The sequence below is a fragment of the Rhagoletis zephyria genome, unplaced genomic scaffold (assembly GCF_001687245.7).
Source record: "Rhagoletis zephyria isolate East Lansing unplaced genomic scaffold, Rhagoletis_zephyria_1.1 Rzeph_scaffold_00367, whole genome shotgun sequence".
Classification (NCBI taxonomy): Eukaryota; Metazoa; Arthropoda; class Insecta; order Diptera; family Tephritidae; genus Rhagoletis; species Rhagoletis zephyria.
In genome coordinates, this window is record NW_016157451.1 from 45,629 (window position 1) to 66,559 (window position 20,931).

General features: G+C 34.4%; 2 protein-coding genes across 2 annotated transcripts in view; one reads left to right on the top strand and one right to left on the bottom strand.

Moving 5' to 3' along the window:
* LOC108359251 (uncharacterized) overlaps positions 1–5,600 on the bottom strand; it is an 8,047-nt gene extending 2,447 nt beyond the window's left edge. The window contains exon 1 of the mRNA XM_017611004.1: positions 5,281–5,600. Within this exon, the coding sequence (XP_017466493.1) occupies positions 5,281–5,494 (214 nt within the window). The 5' untranslated portion in view covers positions 5,495–5,600. The remainder of the gene's footprint in view (positions 1–5,280) is intronic.
* The window catches only part of LOC108359255 (ras-related and estrogen-regulated growth inhibitor-like protein), a 110,677-nt gene that overhangs the window by 21,847 nt on the left and 67,899 nt on the right, over positions 1–20,931 (top strand). The window lies entirely within an intron of this gene.

Consider the following 20,931-nt stretch of genomic DNA (forward strand, 5'->3'; position numbering starts at 1 on the left):
TCTTCGAACAGATCGGTCCCTGGCCCACTTCTCGGACAAAATGGATCATTTATGCTAATATATGCTAAAAAGCTACCTACGTACCGAATTTTAAACAAATCGGACCGTAAATACGATTTTTTCGAATAGATCGGTCTCTGGACCACTTCCCGGAAAAAATGGGTCATATATGCTAATATATGCTAAAAAGCTACTTACGTACTAAATTTTAAGCACATCGGACTATAATAAGATTTTTTCGAATAGACCGGTCCCTGGTCCACCTACCCGAAAAAAAGTAAAATCTTTTTAGCCTAAAACATGGTGGTTACCGAAAGCTATTTGCATACAAAATTTCATGAAAATCGGACCAGCCGTTCGCGAGATTACCTGTTACAAAAAAAAGGGACTTCTCTTTATATAATTAGTATAGATATGTTTTCCACCTTTCCGAAAGCTACCGCTACATGATAAGCCGGGGTGTATAAATTTTAAGTAAACTAGCGTCCTAAATTTCGAAATATTGAAATTTCAAGCATTTCTGAAATTTACCGTTATATGAAAAGCGGCCGTAATTTTAGTCCGATTTCAACAATGGTTTGCTTTTATGTGGCGAGCACAATAACCATACCGAGTACAAATTGCTAGAACGGTTAGCGAGATACATATATATGATCATAAGTGGGCGGTGCTACGCCCATTTACCAAAATTTTATCATAAGAGTATTTCCTGGTAAAGAATTGTTGCAACCATCAAATTTTGAATAATTTAGCTTTAATATTTACTGATTTATCGAGGATTTCGTATTTATCGAAATTACCGTTATATGGGATGTGGGCGTGGTTATTGTCCGATGTTAAAAATTTTCGGCCATTTGGTATGCTGTAACAGGGCCAACAACTGTGCCAAGTTTCGAAGAAATTGGTGCAGCGGTTACCAAGATATACACTTGTAACCATAAGTGGGCGTGGCTACGCCCATTTTCCAAAAAATTTCAATATTCTTATTTATCGTCTAAAATTTGTTGTAAGTATCAATTTTGAGTGAATTATCTTCAGTAGTTACTAAAATATCGCAGTTTTTGTATTTCTGAAAATTACCGTTATATGGGAAGTAGGCGTGGTTATTGTCCGATTTTGCCCATTCCATCCGTCCTACGCCCGAAGGAAGTACACGTACCAAGTTTCGATAAGATATCTTAATTTTTACTCGAGTTATTGTGTGCACAGACGGACGGACAGACGGACGGACAGACGGACGGACTGACGGACGGACGGACGGACAGACAGTCACCGCTTAATCGATTTCTCTTTTCATTCTGATTATTTATGTATACATTTGTCTATATCTATCTCGATTAGTTTTGCCTGTTACAAACAACCGTTATGTGAACAAAGTTATAATACCCTTGTGCACAAGTGCGCTCGGGTATAAATATAAAAATCAAGGTTGTACCATACATACGCACATACATATATATATATATATATATCTACCCAGAGGAAATTTTGTTAAATCCTTTCCATGATAAGGTATTACAGAACAGCTAGCCCCTAGGCAAGTGCAAAGCATATCTCAACATCACTACACACTGCACACTGTGTGTGTGAGCATTTCCAGCGCTCCTTCTCGAGAAGTCAGTAGGCCTTCAGGAAGACCCGGGGTCTAATATCGTTAGACCCAACATATAAATTATCATGTTTGTTAATTTTTGCGTACGTGAACGCCTTTGGACTAAATCCTGCAAAACCCAGACGTTCTGGAACACATTAAAAGTGTCAAAAGTGAAAATAAACGAAATGTTCGCGCATTCCGTCCACCAAAAACAAAGACAGTCTGCAAAACATGCAACACAGCATTCGCGGTGGGCAGAAATTAGAACTTTGCATCTCCTGTATCAAAAACACACTCGTAGTTTAAGCTTTTTTTGCACTAAGTGAAGCAATGTTATTTTTTCTTAATGTTTTTTTATACGGAAGTAGATTTTTAGTTTATGATTTAATTTTTCGTTAAATCATAAAATCAAAATCGGTACGAATGGTCACCGTATGTATAAGCCAAAAACTTGCTATTAAAATTAATTTCAAGTGAATAAAGTTTCGCTGATAGGATTCGAATGAACGGCGTTAATTTACCGCAGAATATGGCACCTTTCTTATTTATCAATTACTAAATTTTATAGCTTTGTATGGTATGCGAAAAATCCCGTTTCTGGACAGAAAATCCCATTCGCCCTTTTTGGTTGAAAAATTTCGAAAAAAGGCGAAATCCCGCAAACAGGCAACAGTGATAAGTGCTTTCTCTCAAAATTGCTTTTCATTACGAGTGGTGAATGAGAGAGCTTTTTCTATTATTTATTTTGCAACGCAATTGATTCAGTAATTCTACGAATCAGTCGAATACTTTTTATAACATCCGGATAATCAACTGGACGTTTATTGACCGGATATCAAAATGTTATCCATATACTTGAATATTCGAACTGATAAACGAATATAAGGATATTCGCGTTATTTTATATATTATATTATACATATGTAATTTGTTTATATTTATAAAATAGTTAGAAAATACTTAAGCTACTTGTCATAAGAAAAACTGACGAAATTATGTTTGTACACTTATTTATGGTTCATTAACTTTCGGCTATGCGTCTTAAACCATCAAAATATTAGACTGGTAAGAGTCAAAGTGATAACAGGAGTGATTTTCCTGCATTTCAAGGAATCCGGAATCGGAACTCATCAACGTGGTAGCATCTCTACACAACACTGTCTTAGGATATCTTTGGATACTGTGTTCACTAGTTTTAATTTATTCTATGCATGTATGTATGTATGTATGTGGATTCTACTTTTCTGTCCCTAATATCCATAGCGTCACCTTAATTCACAAAGGCCCTAGGCAACAAATTTTTTTTACAGGAGAGCAAAAAACATTACAAAACCGGTATCAAAAACAAGTGGGGCTCGTTAAAAAGTGGCATGGAACCCCGTTGATTTGGTAATGGCGCTTACACATATGTATGTTAGTGTTTGGCCGAGCTTCTCCTCCGATTTGTGGCGTGCGCCCTGATGTTGTCACACAAAGCGGAGGGTCCTACAGTTTTACGCCGACTCCGAACGGCGATTGTGTTTTTTATGAGAAGCTGTTTTTCATGGCAGATATACACTCGGAGATTTGTCATTGCCTGCCGAGGGACGACCGCTGTTAAGAAAAACCCTTTTTTCCATATTTTTTGCGATGTTGCTTTGACCAGGGCCTGAAGGTGCTGTGGAGTGGAAGCGCGCACTGCTTACCACTACACCACAGCGGCCGACATTTATGTATTACACCCTACCAAAATCTGTGAAAACCCCACATTCAAAAAAAGTGTCGGTGAATTAAGGTAACAACGATAGGTATCTATCAAATCTCTTATACTCTCAAAACAGAACATGTCAAAGAATAGATTAAGTATCTTTGAGCTATCGTGGTACTATCAGTTTTATGAGCACAACTGTACATAAATATGTATGTACATAAATAAATGTAAAAATGAATGCATGCATGTGGAAGTATGTACATACATACATATGTATGTGCATTAGGGTGGTCCAAAACAGTAAAGTCGTAATGGTTATGCTCTCACCCCCTAGGATTGTTCTATATCGAAAAAAGGAGACTTTAAATAATAATACCCAACTGTTTATTTAACATTTTTTAAAACTAACGATTTTTTATTGGTCGCCCATTGCATTTTTCGGTGTTTTTGTGGGTTTTTGGCGGACCTATAAATTATAGCTGCAATGAAAAAGTGGTTAAATAAACAATTGGGTATTATTTTTGGGAATCTCCTGCAGATAAACAGAGTTTTCTGAAAGAAAAATATTGAGTCATAACTATTCTATACCATTTCTATGAAAAGTTGTTTTTTCCCCATATAAAATACACCGAAAAGTTTGGGCGCTTTGAGTGACCTCTAAATATTTTTTGATTTTAAATTAAAAAAATAAGGGTTTATTTTTTTCGGTATCGAACAATCCTAGGGGGTGAGAGCATAAAAATTCCGACTTTACATTTTCACATTCATTTTTGGACCACCCTAATGAACATACATGTATGTGTTAGGCGCGAACCCACGAAGTGAATAGCTAAAAACCCAAATGAAATTACTCAAATTGAAAGACTATATAACAGTGTTGCCACTTTGTTGTAATTCCTCAAAACGTGAGGAATTTCGGCTGCGCTTGAGTATTTTTTGAGGATTTTTCTCTCGATACATTTGCAGATAACAAATGCAACCATGTTTCGCACAACAGAGTTGTTAAATCGCTCCGCAAAGTTTTGAACAAAAAGGTTTCCGAAGTTTTATAAATAGCAAAATACAAACATTCTTCAAACCAACTCTACCCATTTCGCCATACACCATGCAAACATGACTCGTTCAAACAAAGAATTTTAGTTTTCTTCTGGTTCCGGTTTTGATTTTTGTCCACATTTCCCCATACACAACATAAATAACTTTAAGAAAAGGGATATTTTGCTTGGTTTGTCAAGCTGCTTGTGTGGTATTTTTCGCTCTTAAGCACATCTGCATTTTCTGCTAAATATTCAAAATGTTATCGATAATTTTTTTCATTCCATCGTTATATTTTCAAATTATGTACTTTGAACTTGCAAAATCTCGTTAAAAAATGGAGAGAACACGCATTGTTCGATCATAAGGATGTTCATATTGATTCTGCATTAGATCAAGAAAATTATAGGAAAAAACTCTTTGAATTAAAAGATTATTCAAGTTCATATAAGAATCCCAATTAGAAAAAATTATATCTGCATTACTAATATAGCCCTTTTCTAATGCTCCAGTAGAACGTATATTTAGTAGTTTGAAAATGTGTAGGACTGACTTGAGGACCAGATTGAGCACTCATATATGTAGTTGAATCAATATTATATACATACCAACAAAGGCATAAAAAATAACGGTGATACTTTGTTTGAACCGCCAGAACAAATGTACCAACTGAATTGGAGAATGTAATTAATTTTATACTAAGTACCAGTAAATAGTATGCAGTAAACAATACTCATATCTATAATAAGAAAATTTTGATTTTAATTTGGTCGGATTTTGAGGATTTTTCATTTGCTTTTGAGGAATTTGGTAATTTTTTTGTGGCAACACTGCCATATAATGCTGCAGGTTGTATACCCACTCTGTTTGTTTCGTAATTTGTCTCCCGGTTGCTTGTACATCTATGGATGCATGCATACACGTGTTTGTTCGTATAGTGAAAAATATTGCAAAAACTCACCCTCCCAATTCATTTCGATAGATACTTCTATCCACAGATTCTCAATTCTTTTTCGATTAGCATGGTCCATATCTCTAGCATCATATAGTGCTCTTCTTGCTTCAACTAAATCAATTAATTTTCCGGTGTCTTCGTCCATAGTCAGCAAAAATTTCACATATACTGCCACGACAGCCAAACGAAGGCAAACAGCCAGCCGTCTACAACGAAACATGATTTTCCGTTTCGCCTTGTTTCTTTGTTTCGATTTCAGGTATGACTTATGCCGCAACAAAGTTCGCAGTTATTGAAAACAATACTGGTTTGAAACAAACTTGTTGCAATGGCTATCACACAACCGCACACAAAGAAATGTGTCTCGACAATCACTCGCCACACACGTTGGAATATGTTTCGTTTCGTGCACATCGGAGGTGTGTACTGCCTTACCGCAGAACTCCACAGGCAAACACCGATGGCCTACCAACTGTCATTTTGACGAGAAATATGATTGCATGTTTTTGTGTGTGGGCACTTTGATGTCTTGAAATAAGCATTTGCCGCATGACGTCACCAGACAACATTCTCTCAATTTCGGTGTTTAAAACATTTAAATCTTTAAAAAATACTTGCTGAATAATTTACTGAAACGTAATCATAAATAATCCAATAGGGAACAGATTTTAATTTTGATTTAATATCAAAATTTCATCGATGTTACCACCAGCACGCTTTCTTTCAAATTAAAATATGGCTGTCAAACTATCGAATTGCCTGCAATAGATGTCAAGCAATAAGCGCTGACATATATTGCAGCCCATGAGAAATAGGCGGTATCCATTGGAAATATATTTTGTGACATGGTTAACACGACATCAGTGTTTTCCTCTGGAGACAGGACCTTATGAAAAACAGTAACTACATACATACACATGATTCAATAATACAAGTAAATTTGCAAAGAAGCAACACGGTGCCGCTGCTAAGGGAGCGGTGCGAGAGAGACAACTGTCAGTTTATCGAACCTTGTATTATTGAATCATGATACATACATGCATACGTAAGAATGATAGAATACAAGATTGCGCCGTCCTGGCCTTTGACATTTATGTACCACAAGTAAACAAAGAATAAGCGAAAAGAAGAACAAGTTGAAACAGCCATAACAGTTCACTTTACGGCTGCAATTTAGTTTGGCATCCCCGGAGTTCCGCATTAATACGGTAGACAAACGGGCTCGATTATTTGCATAACCAGCCTTAATTTGCTTTAACTCATGCATTTTCCTCTTTAAAATGAGCATAAGCAGCCGAACAAATGCACGAAGTTTTTGGGAATTAACTCGGATCCGGGGAATTTTCGATGACAACACTGGTAAAAACGGCCAGTTGTTGTCTTTTGTACAAGAAAGCAAACGAAGCAGTCGAGTTTCGCGTACGCGGTAGCCGAGTGGTGAGAGTTGCGAGCTACAAGCCTGTAGCTGCCAGGTTCGATATACGGTTGGAGCGATTGCGAAAATTTTTTTGTTTTTATTATTTATTTTATATTTTTTTTGTTTTATTTTATTTATATATTTAATTTTACTTTATTTTATTTTCATTTGCTTTATTTTATATCACGTTTCTTATTTTACTATTAGTTAATTTTAATTTTTAGAGATGAATTTTGTTAAAAATTCAACAACAACTAACTGAAAGTAACGTAAAAAAAATATAGAACTTATAAAAAAAGAATGAAAAAGAAATAAAAAAAGTATACTGGCCGTGGGACTCGAACCCACGACCTTGCGGCTGGTTTATTCGCATTACTGCCGTCTGTAAGGGTAAAATTTTAATTTGCNCCCCCCCCCCCCCCCCCCCCATAGCCACCTTTTTTTTGTGCATTCCATTGCTTTGCAATTAAGGCTGCTGCAGAAAACTGCGGCAGCATCTCACCAGGATTGATTAGTTAACTTGCTAATGGAGGCTGCTTGGAGCACGGAGCTTTGCCGTGCCCGAATCGTCCCAGCGCTACAACTGCATCTACGCTTCTTCCATCTTGACGGCTGTCTCAATTTAACACACAGCACTTCATTGTATTAGTTTTCACGCAGTCTTCAACTCAAAAATCACTCACAAATTGCAAATTAACACAATTTAAACCGATTTTTAACTTATAATTCAAATTTCTTCTTCGCTGATTTGTAAACAAAGGTTTATTTACAAATTACCACAACTGTCAAAATCGGCAAAACCAAAGTAGCGGTACACTGACGGCGCCACCTTTGTTTGCTGCACCGCGATACATACGTTTGTACACAGCGTTGCCGTTTTGATACAATTGTACCATTTTTGATACTTTTTTTCTAAATTATAAGATTTGATACTTTGATACTTTTTTGTTTACAAACGCCCATTTTGATACTTTCGGCTGACAGAAATGAATTTTTGAAAACTGTGAATAGTATTACTAGTTTAAAGGCAAATATTTTTTTTTTTTGTTATTTAAAGTCTCAAAATTTACATATTGATATTTATAAGTTTTATTTGGTAACTCTTATAAGAGAAACACAACCCGGAATTTCATTGCACACACCGCTGTCATAGGGCCCCTAACCAGTGTGACCGCTGGCTTGTAAAAAATTGTAGCAGAAAAGAGACTTAAAATGTATCAACATGTATCACTTTTTTTCATATAAGTATCCAAGCATCAATATGGAATAAAACTAATAATTTTTATGAAAACCCATTTTCCAAAACAATTTAACATTTATTGCACGAGCAAGTTGAAATTATTTCCCGAAACAGATTTGCGTAATTTCAGTTGCGGTTACACCTTGCAATTTTTATTGACGAAAGTGATTTCTGCACATCTGCAAAAAGGACTTTCTGATTGTTTACACGGGAAAGTAGGCTTTCGATTTCGTATTTTGACAGCAAAATGCGTAGAAAAAGAGGTAGGATTGCCAAGTTTAACCACACCTTTAGTCTGGTAAGCTATGTTTATCAACAGCTGATTCGTAGCCTTTTTCCTATTAAAAAATAAATTGTAATAAAAAATTTAAGGAATTTTATTTACTCCAATGCGTTATGCCTTTCGGCAGCGGGCGGATTCAAAATTGGATGAATATCGTACAGCTGATTGCAGTTTACGAACTACCAGAAAAATTATCAAGTTTCTACCACGATAATTCGGTAACCGGTAAACCGATACTAAAATAATTTTACACAAACAAGATACATGGGGGAAAATTTACCGCAAAACTCCACAGGCAAACACCGATGGCCTACCAACTGTCATTTTGACGAGCGGTATGATTGCAAGTTTTTGTGTGTGGGGACTTTAATGTCTTGATATGTATAAGCATTTTCCGCATGACGCCGCCAGACCACATTCTCTCAATTTCGGTGTTTAAAAACCTTTAAATCTTAAAAAACTTGTTGAATAACTTCCTAAAACGTTATCATAAATGATCCAATAGGGAACAGATTCTTATTTTGATTTAATATTACACGCTTTCTTTCAAGTGAAAATATGGCTGTCATACTATAAAATAGCCTCAAAAATGTCAAGCAATAAGCGCTGACATATATTGCAGCCCATGAAAAATAGGCGGTATCCATTGGAAATATATTTTGTGACATGGTTATCACGACATTGGTGTTTTCCTGTGGAAACAGGGCCTTACCGAACACCGAGTTACCGAGTACCAAGCCCAAATTTTTGTTATTGAACATAGCGAAAATATAAAAAAAATGCTATGCTATGATATTGTTCGTTTATTTACATTTTGACGTTTATCGTCATGGGCCATGAATCATAATACATCAAAGGTTCGTTCAGTGAACGACAATGAACTTTTGGATGTACGATGCCACAGGTGACCGACATGTTTCGTAATGCATACAAATTTATAGATTTTTTTCTTTTGTATTTGGAAAAGTATCAAAACTGAAAGAAAAGTATCGCTCCAAAATTCATCGAAAAATGTATCACTTTCGATCCACTTGGATCATAATGGTCACACAGGCCCTAACCACGCAAAAATATTGCGCAATATCGGGGTTGCGTCGGTCGTTTCTGTGGCATATTGGGTTGTTTGTACTACATTGCACAGTTAATGTGCTAAAATCCAAATTATTTTCATATTTTGCTCATGCTTGTGTTATTGTACAGTAATTTGTGCTGCGTATGGCGACAACTGCGAAAGTTTTGATTTTGGTGTGCAGATCGTGCTGTAAAATATGGATAAGAACGTAGAAAAAAATTATATTTTTTATAGGTATTTTTTTTTTGTGTTTTAAAGCTGAAGCTATGAAACTATCCAACGCACATTCATATTTCTTGCATATTTTTACTTGAGACACGTTTCTCCAAAATAAGGTTTGCGCAATTTTATTCTGTAGTAATTTGCACAGTATTGACTTTTACAAGTCTCGGGTTGCGCAATGCTTTTGGTTTATAAGCCCTATAAGTTTGTTTTTCGTTATGCAAATAAGCATACGATTCTCTGTTTTGTTAAAGAAAGTAATATAAATTTTTTCTTATAACTATGGATTTAATTATAAAATTTTATTTATTATTTGTTTTTTAAATATAAGTTTAACAAATAAAAGTGTTGTGTGCTTTTGATACTTTTTGATACTTTTTCTTCTTGGCAACTGATACTTTTTTTCAAGCTCGCGGTAACGCTGTTGCACATACACTTTGTAATGCTAGGCACTAAAGCTTGGAACACATTGGAAACGAAGGCCTACGGACCATAGCTGTCAAATTATTTTAACACGTACTCTTACAGCATGATTCAATAATACAAGGTTGGATAAGTATTGACATTTGTGTCAATCGACTACCTTGTAAGGTTGCATTTGAGAAGGAAAGAGAAGCGGGTAGCAATTTTATCTCCTTTTGTGAAAAGGTAGTAGGAAAAGTAAGTAGTCTGCTAGTGCTGAAATGCGTTTTTGTATACAAACTGAATTAAATATATAAAGAAGATTCCACTGATCTACACAATAGACAATGAATTAACTTTTTATGGCCACATAAATATTAAAAATGAAATAAATGGATATTCACATACATTTCTTGCCAAAGAAAAATCTTTGAAATCTTTGAAGGAATGTTCACAAATATTCAAAATAAACCATGGTTTCATTGAAATTCCAGGATGTATTAAACAAAATGAATGGAATTCAAACAAATCCTTTATTCAAAGGGACTATATGAAGAATTATACAAATAGTAAAGATGCAATTGATTTAATGCATATAAATTAATATTTTAAAAATTGTTATATTTGTTGCATTTAAACATTACATGTTCAATATCTTAAATTGAATTACATTTGGTTTTTTTGAAATTTAAATTTTTTAGTAATGTTTTCTACTTTTCCCTCCAATCAGTCTTGCTAATCATTATATTGGTTACATTTAAAAGTTATATCTTCAATATCGAAATTTAATTACATTTGGTTATTTAAAAATCTAATTTTTGCGGAATGTTTTTTACTTTTTTCTCCAATCAGTCTTGTTAATCATTATATCGGTTAAACTTTAAAAATATGTCTTCAATATCCCAATTTATTTACATTTCGTTTTTTTAAAATGTTAATTTTTTGTAAGGTTGTGTACTTTTTCTGCAATCAGTCCCAATGAGCACAAGAAAATATCTTTATTAATATTTCCACTTTCGCTTTTATGGAGTGGTATACTTACTTGTAAATATGCAAAGGCTGCACTTGACCAACCCAAACGCTGCAGTGGTAAAAATATATGCACCAGCAAACGTGGGCGGACACCCAAGTCACACAGGGATGCTAGCATGCAAAACTTACTTGCAACGCCTGCACTTGTTGTAAAACGTACTTTTTGAATACAAATTATGAATAACTCCAATACCCTGCAAATAAATATGTAAATTATTGTTGTAATTCAAAATATTTCCATTACTTTTGATTTTTTTCCATACTTACTTGAATTTGCCCAATAAGAAAATGAATTTCCACGAAACAATCGATGAAAATATCGGCAATGTTGCCTGTTGAACTTTTTATACGAAGACAATATTTCTCCTTGTATTTTAGTAGTAGTTCCTACAAATCAAAAAAGAAGGCAACACAGGCTAAGGCAGAATGTGGGAGCGAGACAACTGCCAGGTTATCCAACCTTGTATTATTGAATCATGCTCTTAAAGGCTAACCTAATATTCGCGGCTTGCGTTTTGGTAAGCACGCCGTAGAATTTTTTTTCTTGCGTCATCCGCAATTGGCTTGCGTGCGTTTGCATTTCATTTCATTGAGCGAAATGTCAAATCAAAATGTCACGCAGAACTAAAATTGGAAATTGAGTTAGCTTCATACGCCCGCCGTTCAATTTAGGTTGGTCCCATACAAGTTGTATGTGCATGAGAAATTTTTGACAGTAAATTGGCGGCGTGCGTGAATATTAGGTTAGCCTGTTATGTCGATAGGTAAAACTGTCAAAAAATAAAAATTCGCTCAGAGCGAGAGAGTAACATTGAAAAGTACGGGATCGCTTTCTAGTAAAAAATGGTAACTTCGGTCAACTTCAACATAACATCCAAATCTTGGTTGTAAATTTTTGCTTATTTTTTACCCTCTCAGCTCACACATGTAAAGAACCAAAAGTACTTTCAAATTCATTAGAATCCACTTAAACAAGTAATTAAATAATTTTCAACATGAATTAGCAGAGTGCACTTTTCTTTTGTTTACAATTTGGTTGCCAAACACACTACAGCTGATCGTTTGGCACTTTTACCAGAATTTACCAGCAAAAAATTCTCGGACTAAAACTGGTAACTTCTGGCAGAGAGAGAACCCAATTTACTCTCTTTTTTTCCTCTCAATAGTTAGAGAACCGAGTACGGGATCGATTTCCAGTAAAATCTGACTGATTCTGACTATTTCTGACTACTCCGGACTAGTACGGGATCGCAACTGATAATTACATACGCCGACAAAATAAGACCGATCTCCTTACCAGTGATCGGGCTTCTACCACATTGTGGTAGATCTGCCACTTTTTAGAGCATCTACCACATCTGAAATCTACCACATATTCGCATTTTTGAGTAGTTTTATTTTTGCTCGACATAATTTTCTTAATTTTAAGGCAAAAATTGTCCAAAACTAAACACTATGGCGCATATTCATAGTCATATTTAGTACACAACTAAGTCGAAACTATTCTAAGTCACAACTAAAGCTATTCATAGTCGCCTTAGTTTCGACTTTTCTGGCTAAGTACCACCATAAAATTTAGTTTCGGCTGCAGCTGCAACTAAGTCGTAACTAGGAAGAAGTATTTTATCAAATTAAGGGAAAACAGACGAAATATGTAAAAATTAAGTTGGTAGAGCATGATTTTGATAATATTGAATAAACTCCAATTAAAATTTACAAAGATCGATCCATTTTAATCGGAAGATGAAGTTAAATGCGTATTACAATTCGAATAAAGCTACATCAAAATTGTATAATTGGAATAATTTAGATAAATTTTCAAATAATACGTCAGTTTCACGCTAGTTCTTTTAAAGTAAATTTGTGCATAACATTTAGATATCTACTATTTGTATGTTTCACAGCATGCTTTCGATAAACATCGACTTCACATCACTGCGGTTGTTCTGGCTATTTCACACAATTAACAAGAAAATGATACCTTATTCTTTTGCATAATCATGCAATGAAAATAAAAATTACATACACGGATGATCAAACTTGATATTATTTAATAAAAATGTAATTTTTCCAAAATATCGTAAAGAAAAATCGATACATTTTCACACTCGTTTTGCTATATCGTAAACTAAGTCGAAACTACTTAGTAAATTTTAAGTTGGTACTTAAATTTAAGTTGCAACTTTATTAGTTTCGACTTAGTTGCTGGACTATGAATACGCGCCTATGAACCGGCAGAATGGGCCAATTTTTCGACAGGAAACGTGGTTTTATTGTGTTAAATTGCCAAATATATGATTTATAAAAATAATTAATAGCGAAAATGTTACAAAACGGCGATTTTTGTGAAAGTATTAGCAAATTTCAGTGCATCTAAAGTTTCTAAAGCCTTGTTTACTTATACTTGAGAATTGTCAAAATCGGCAAATCCCAAGTAGCGGTTTCTGGAACGTGCCACATTTGTTCGCTACATCGTGATGTGATAAAAAGAAAAGCTGACAGCACTCCGCAAGGTTGCAGAAATCTTTCAAAATATGTTCGAAAAATATCTTGATATGGAAGGAACTGCTTAACACGTTCAAGGAAAAAAATTTCCAAAACTCAACGCAATTTTTAGCAACTTAAATCTTGCACTTTATTATACTAAAATTAATTTTTTTAGATTCTAATTTAAATGTTTGCAATTTATGTGAAACCTTGCAGAATTTTTTTAATTTTTGTACAAAATTTGATCCAAATCCTGAGATCTACCACATTTTTTTGAAATCTACCGCATTTTTTCCAGATTCTACCATACGAATTTTTTTTTTAAGTCCGATCACTGCTTCGTACCCAGAAACCAGACTATACTTTCCCGAAGGTTTTCGGGGCGCTGAATTCAAATCGGGCCACAGAATTGCTCTATCACATCAGGATTTTGAGATATTCTAACCTATAAGTGCAAAAATCACGGTTTTTGGGCACATTTGGGCTCCTGTAACTCGATGAAAAAATTTTTTTCAGAAAGATCATCTCGTTATTTAAAAGTACTACTCCTCCATTCCAAAATTTATTTAAAAGCTTTAAAAAATCTTTATTTGTCACAGAGAAGTCGTCTGTTGAAGTGCTGAAGTGCTGTAAATTTCGTTTTGATTTTATGTTCAAAAATAACCATATTTTCTTAACAGCACTTTTGTGCAATATCAAACGCAGTCGCATATGGAAGTGGAATCTGTTAGGGAAGAGATAGCCAACATCCATCAAGCAACCATTGCTACACAAACTGAGTTTGTATTTTACAAAGAATAGTTAACAATAATATGATTTAAATGTAATTACGGTTGCCAGATTTTTTATGCGCGAAATCAGTACATTAGACTTTTTCATGCTAAAAAAATCAGTACTTTTCAGTACATTTTTATTCAAAGCAAAATTATGAATGTAAGTATCAGATAATACTTCAAAACGCCAGAGTAGTTGTTTTTAACAATATTTTGGTATATAAATAAAATATAGTTCATAAGAAAAGGTTTATTCATTTTAACATGAGTGTACACATCATTATATTTACGGCATTTTTGAATAGCAATTATGAGATCATTTCCATCTTCAGTGTTTAAATAGTCAAAGAATTCTATTTTTTTCAATTTAAAATTACTTTTAATATGCAGTTCACTTTAAAAATTTTTAATGAGAAGCCTNTTAACATGAGTGTACACATCATTATATTTACGGCATTTTTGAATAGCAATTATGAGATCATTTCCATCTTCAGTGTTTAAATAGTCAAAGAATTCTATTTTTTTCAATTTAAAATTACTTTTAATATGCAGTTCACTTTAAAAATTTTTAATGAGAAGCCTGTTTCTTTCTTTGCGCCAGGAAGAAAACTTTATACTTAAGATCCTCTCAGTTGCTTCGTTTGAGTGTGGTATTGAAAAAAATACATTTTTTTTTCAAACTGTGGAAAAGTACCACTATTTAAGGACTTCATCTATAATTCCTCATGGCTTAAATTAATGTTTTCAACTACGCAAAAACTTTGAAAGGCTAAGAATTCGCTAATAAGAGTATCTAACTCTATATCTTGTATGCAAAACTCTTTTACAATGTGAGTAAATTGTGAAAAAAGAATTGTAAGTTATAGGCAAAAGCCATTCGAATATTCAAATTTGTTGTTATTACACTGAAAGTTATTTTCGAGACAACTAGCAACACCCGACAAAAAAACGTCAGCCTTCTTTTTAAATTATTAATCCTCCAACATATCGAGGGCTTATATTCAATACCCTTTGTCTGCATTTTTCATAAAAATATAAAAATCCACCTAAGACTTAACTGTCATCGGTGATGTTAATTATGACCTTGTATCACGCTTTTCAGAAGAATTTACTTTTAAATTGCAAAGTCGGAATTAACACCAGTGATGAAAAATAAGACCCAGTTAGGTTCTAACATCACAAAGTTGTTTTTGTGAAAATTGCAGATAGAGGCTATTGAATATAAGCCCTCGATATTAGGCTTGTTCCACAAGCTACTTGTAGAAAAACTCAAGCAAAGTTCAAACTGTGAGCGTATATCAAAGAAACTCTAAAACTTACTTGTGGAACGCGTATGTGTAACTCGAAGTTACTTCGAGTAGCTTGTGGGACAAACCTACTATCGAGGGCTTATATTCAATAGCCTCTATCTGCAAAACAACTTTGTGATGTTAGAACCCGTCTGGGTCTTTTTTGTCATCACTGGTTCCGACTTTGCAATTTAAAAGTAAATTCTTCTGTTAAGCGCGATACTAGGTCAGAATTAACATCACCGATGACAGTTAAATCTTAGGTGGATTTTTATATTAAAATCTGGTATGTAACGACCCGGTGATATGCCCATAAAAGGATTGATATTTTTTTTTTTGTATTAATTTCTTAGGCATATCAAACATTATCTGAATCATGTCAACCATAATTAAATTATCATCTTACTTTTTACAGTACAGTTTAAGGAAGTTACAACGTTATGTAAAAACCTTAAGAAAATCCTAAAGTTTTTTGTTTGAATTGAAAATTCAGTACAAATCAGTACAAATATTGAAAAATCAGGACATTAGCGTACTGATTGAAGAAATGAATAAAATCAGTACGAGAGTTGAAAAATCAGTACTGTACTGATAAAATCAGTACGTCTGGCAACCGTAAATGTAATTCATCTCATTAGAGACTACATGGACGTTTACTTTCTGGAAACCAATACGTTAAAAAAGCAAATTAAGCGGCTTTCCGAAGAAAATGCTGCTTTAAAATACAAAGTAGATATACAGGAAGAAATAAGCTCATTTTTTTCTGAAAACCAACATAGAATATTGCAGGACACTCCTCTTTTGCCAAGATATGACGTCAGTGATATATCTTCAGCAATTTGTATTTGTTCAGCAATACCACGTTGCTACAAACTCTTACGTAAAAAGGGCTAGCCGCTATCTTCACCAACTACGTTAAGGTGGGCTGCAAAATTTAATGTTGAACTGGGTACCAAGGGGAAACTTTGAAGCATTTGAGTGCTCTTGATTTAGAGCTCGAAGACAAGATGTGCGTTTTGTCATTCGACGAGATGAAGGTCCGCGAAGAATGGGCCTATGACAGGAAAACGGATATTATAATTTCACCAAAAAGGCAAGTGCAGGTAGCAATGGTTCGCGGACTTCGTCGTCGCTGGAAGCAACCAATTTACTACCAATTTGATGCAAAAATGACACAGAGTTGTATGGGTGAAATCATCCCAAAACTATATAAAATTGGGTTCACTGTTGTTGCTGTTGTCTGTGATCTTGGACCTGAAAACCAGTCCGTTTGGAGGAATATAGGTGTCGGCCACGATAAATGTTATTTTTCTCATCCATCAGATGAGACCAAAAAAATTTTCGTTTTTTGCGATCCTCCACATTTAATTAAATTATTGCGTAACCATTTCGTTGATGATGGCGTTATATTTAAAATCACATTCCTAAGCAAGTATGTTGTGCAAGAACTTCTTTCTCTGTGCGATTCTGACCTCACCATAACCAAAAGCTTAACTTTAGAAATGCTGAATGTAAAAGGGGCAGGTAAATCCATATATTTATCTGACTCACATGCACATATATGTATGTTCGTATGCATTTATAGCGAGTTCCTGTTTTACAGAGCGTCAAAAAGTGCGTTACGCCACAAAACTATTCTCACACACATGTACCAGGCCCCTTATAAGAACAGCTCAACACGGTCTATGTAGAGATGCTGACGAGTTTTTAAAGTGCGCCGAACTTTTCCAAATTATAAATGACTGGTATGATGTGTTTAACGTAAGCTGCATTCAGCATGACTCGCGACCATTACGAGCTGCATTTGGGCTCTATATGTCCCCATTTTTGTACCCAATTTGCTAAATTTACGCCAGAACAGGTCGTTGCTGCCTTTTCGAAAAGGGATTTTGCAAAACAACAAAGCCTTGCCCGCTCTCTACAACTATCTCAAAGAGCAATTTGGTATGCAATTTTTATTAACGGCGAAACTTAATCAAGATTGTGTGGAAAATTTCTTCAGCGTCATTAGAACAAAAGGGGGTATTCATGGCCATCCCTCCCCTCTTGAATTTGAATACAGGTTGCGATCGCACATTTAAGGTATGCTTAATGCAATTTTGTGTAAGGTACGAATATAATTATATATGTATGTAAATGTTTACAATAGGTCGCGATGACCATGTACTAAGCTATCATGCAAATGTGAAGGCAACTGAAGACGAAGTCCTCACTAACTTCGAAACAGACGAGACATTTTTAACTCAGCAGTTATACAGAGATGTTATAGAAAATGAAGAAAATACATTTGAAGAACTCTTAGATGTAAACCTTCATTTCATGAAAATCTTTGTGAAATATATACATGTGTTTTTTTTAATATATGTGCATAGATTTCCGAAGAACAAGATGCAACAGAAGTAGAAACCGCTTTATCAACATTGAATGATATAGAATTTGATGGATTGGAAAACTTTGGAGGATACCTTGTATCGAAATTAAAACAATCAGTATGTGGTGAAATAACTGATAAAGAACAGCAAACGAATTACTCCAATATAAACCAATTATCCGAGGGTGGGCTGTTTAAACCAAGCAATAGTTTTATAGCCATTTTAGAAAATCTAAACCAAATATTTGTAAAGTACAATAGCGATAAATTAAATACTAACCCGCATTACTTGAGCAATCTCTTAAATCTTTCGAAACATGTACAAATTGATGAACACGTAAAAAACGATTTTTTGACTGACAATAGGTTTGTTCGTAGAATATCCAGCGAGAATTATCACTCAAAATATTAGATAGTAAGAAAAAATGCTCCCAAATTCTCTCTCAAGTAGAGAAACTGCAAATTTCTGGACGAACGCAAATTTGCACGAATTTGCAAGTTTCCCTGCCAGCTAGTGTTCAGGGTTCCTTTCAAACATAAGAAATTTGTATACAATTTTTAAAGGTCTTTCAAAGGGACAAAAACAGGATCTACATGTATATTTTTTGTTAGTCCGACTTTCTTCAACATACGTTTCATTTTTTTTTTTTGTCGTAGTAACTGTAGGGTTTCCTCTGGTTGAGATTGCATTCCGATTACGAATACAGTTTTCTTCAGCCGAGTACCTTTCAAATCTTTGGAATTAACTAAATTAATTAAGTAAACAAATATTTACTTACATTTTTCTTTTTAAAATCGCTCCAGTTTGTAAATTTTTTAATTTAACGAACTTGTTTATTCAATTTATCGTCGGCAAAAGGTCCAACCATGTGCCACAATCATATGTTTTTCCTAATTGCAAATTCTTGCTGGAAAAATTTTTTCCAGCTTCAATTTGCAACTTCTCTCCAATAACTAGTCTTTCTAATTTTGATTTATTTAAATAAAACATGTGAAATTTAGTTGAATCAGTGAAGCCGTTTTTAGCCAGTTTTTTTTGCATTTAGCCGGTTGGCCCAAAAAGTTCTGGAAACACTGGCTATAATATCCAGAATGGATTTGTGTCAAAATCGCGAGCGTAACGAAGCTACTCGAGCTTTTCGATCGCGGTACATTGTTGACATTTTAGCCGTTTTCCGGCTAGATTTTGCCGGTTGCGAAAACAAACAGCCGGAGAAAATTCGGTTTAGTCGGCAGCCGATTTGTTAGCCGCTATGCCAAAAAAATTAGCCGATTTTGCTATTTGCAATATTTCCTTAAAATTTGTATATGTATATAAGTTTCAATTTTTAGAAATTTTGTGACCCAAAATCTATTAGAAATGGGTAGCCTTATCTCAGATAAATTTTTCATGTCGAACTGTGTTACATATATACAACTGAAACTGAACAGTGACCCAAATATAAACTTGGTCGCTACATTTTAGCAAGTTTTGGCTATTTTTCTTTAGTTAATTTACGCTTTCTTCTTTTTTATGACAGTATAGCTGATTACTTAAAAATACCATTTAAATCCAAACTTCATATTTTGTGAAAATATTATGAAAAATTTGCAAATTTTCAGCAAAAATTTTTAACTTTTTAATCAGCATGTTTAGAAATTTAAAAGTTTAGTATAATAAAGAAAAGATTTAAAGTATCTAGCACTTACCGCGGATTTTTGGCAATATTTTTTTGTATATTTAAAATGCTTTCGAAGTTACTTGCCGTAGAGCTGGAAAACTATCGATGGCACTCTTGATAGTATCGATGGTTTTTGACTATGGAAAACATCGATGGTTTTGTAAGCACTATCGATAGTTTTCACTCAAACATATGTACATACATTATTCAAAAGCAGGGCAAATAATTTCAGAGCGCAGATGCTGCTTGAAGCCAAAAATCGTTGATAAACTTTTGTCCCTTAACAAAAGTATGGCCATATTTTAGCAATTTTGATCTCATTTTCAATAAAAGTTGTTATGTTGAATTTTTGGCCATTTTTAATCAAAACTATCGAGAAAGGAGAACTCTACTTAGTAAGGGTTATAATCTCTAAGCGCGGTCGAAGGCAGAAGCAAGCACAACAAGTGGGGTGGGCCTAACAAAGTGCATGTTTTCAATGGCTTGGGAGAAGCTGTTATTGCATTAACTGGATTCAGAACCAGTTATTCAGGCATAGGAGGAGTTCTGGCTTGTGGTTCGACAATTCAACCAGAAGCTGACATAGATGCGCCCATGGTTACTATGCCCGACAGCTTCGCATATCTTTGTGAAACCATTTCCATAGCGCGCTATAATTGCAAATGCAATAGAATCCATCGTTTCCTTCAAAATATGTAAAATGAAACAACTTTACTATAATTAAGCACAAATCACAGATACAAAGATTGCGCAATGGTGTGTTCAAATTTGCTTCGTTCTGCGCATCTACGTCACAGTTGACTAGTGAGCGAATAGCTGATTTATTGCTTTATAGTTTTCCTTGTGTTCGTAAGAAACATTGACAACATTTAAATGGAAAATGTTAATAATTGTGTCAATAGCTTTTAAAATTGGATTTATTACCCTAGATAAAGGTGGTGAAGCTCGTCTTAAGTTCACAAAGTGCTAATGAATGTTTTCAACTGTTTTTGAGAGCGATTTTCTGTGTAGAAACCGTCGCACTAGCAGCACAAGGAATTAGCAATGTAGAGGTATAGAGTCATCAGGATAATCGTGGTATAATAAGTGGAGCGTGGAAAACATGGGTACGTTTGTAATATACATATGGGGCATTTCACCTCAAGTGACCCAACTTTTGAAATCTATGTCTTCCGATCGGGATGAAATTTGCACCAAGGTTAGTCCTAAAAAATAGTAGTTATGACACAAAATTTCAATGGGATCGGTCAAACACACTCCGAGTTGGAGGGTCTAGAATTTTGACATTTTGGTCAAACGGCCATTTTTTCGGATCCATATAACTAATTACCTATTGTATTTAGAAAATTTTTTCAGGAATGTTTTCGATAGATTTCTCTTCAGTCTTTACAAATTTTATTTTTTTTAA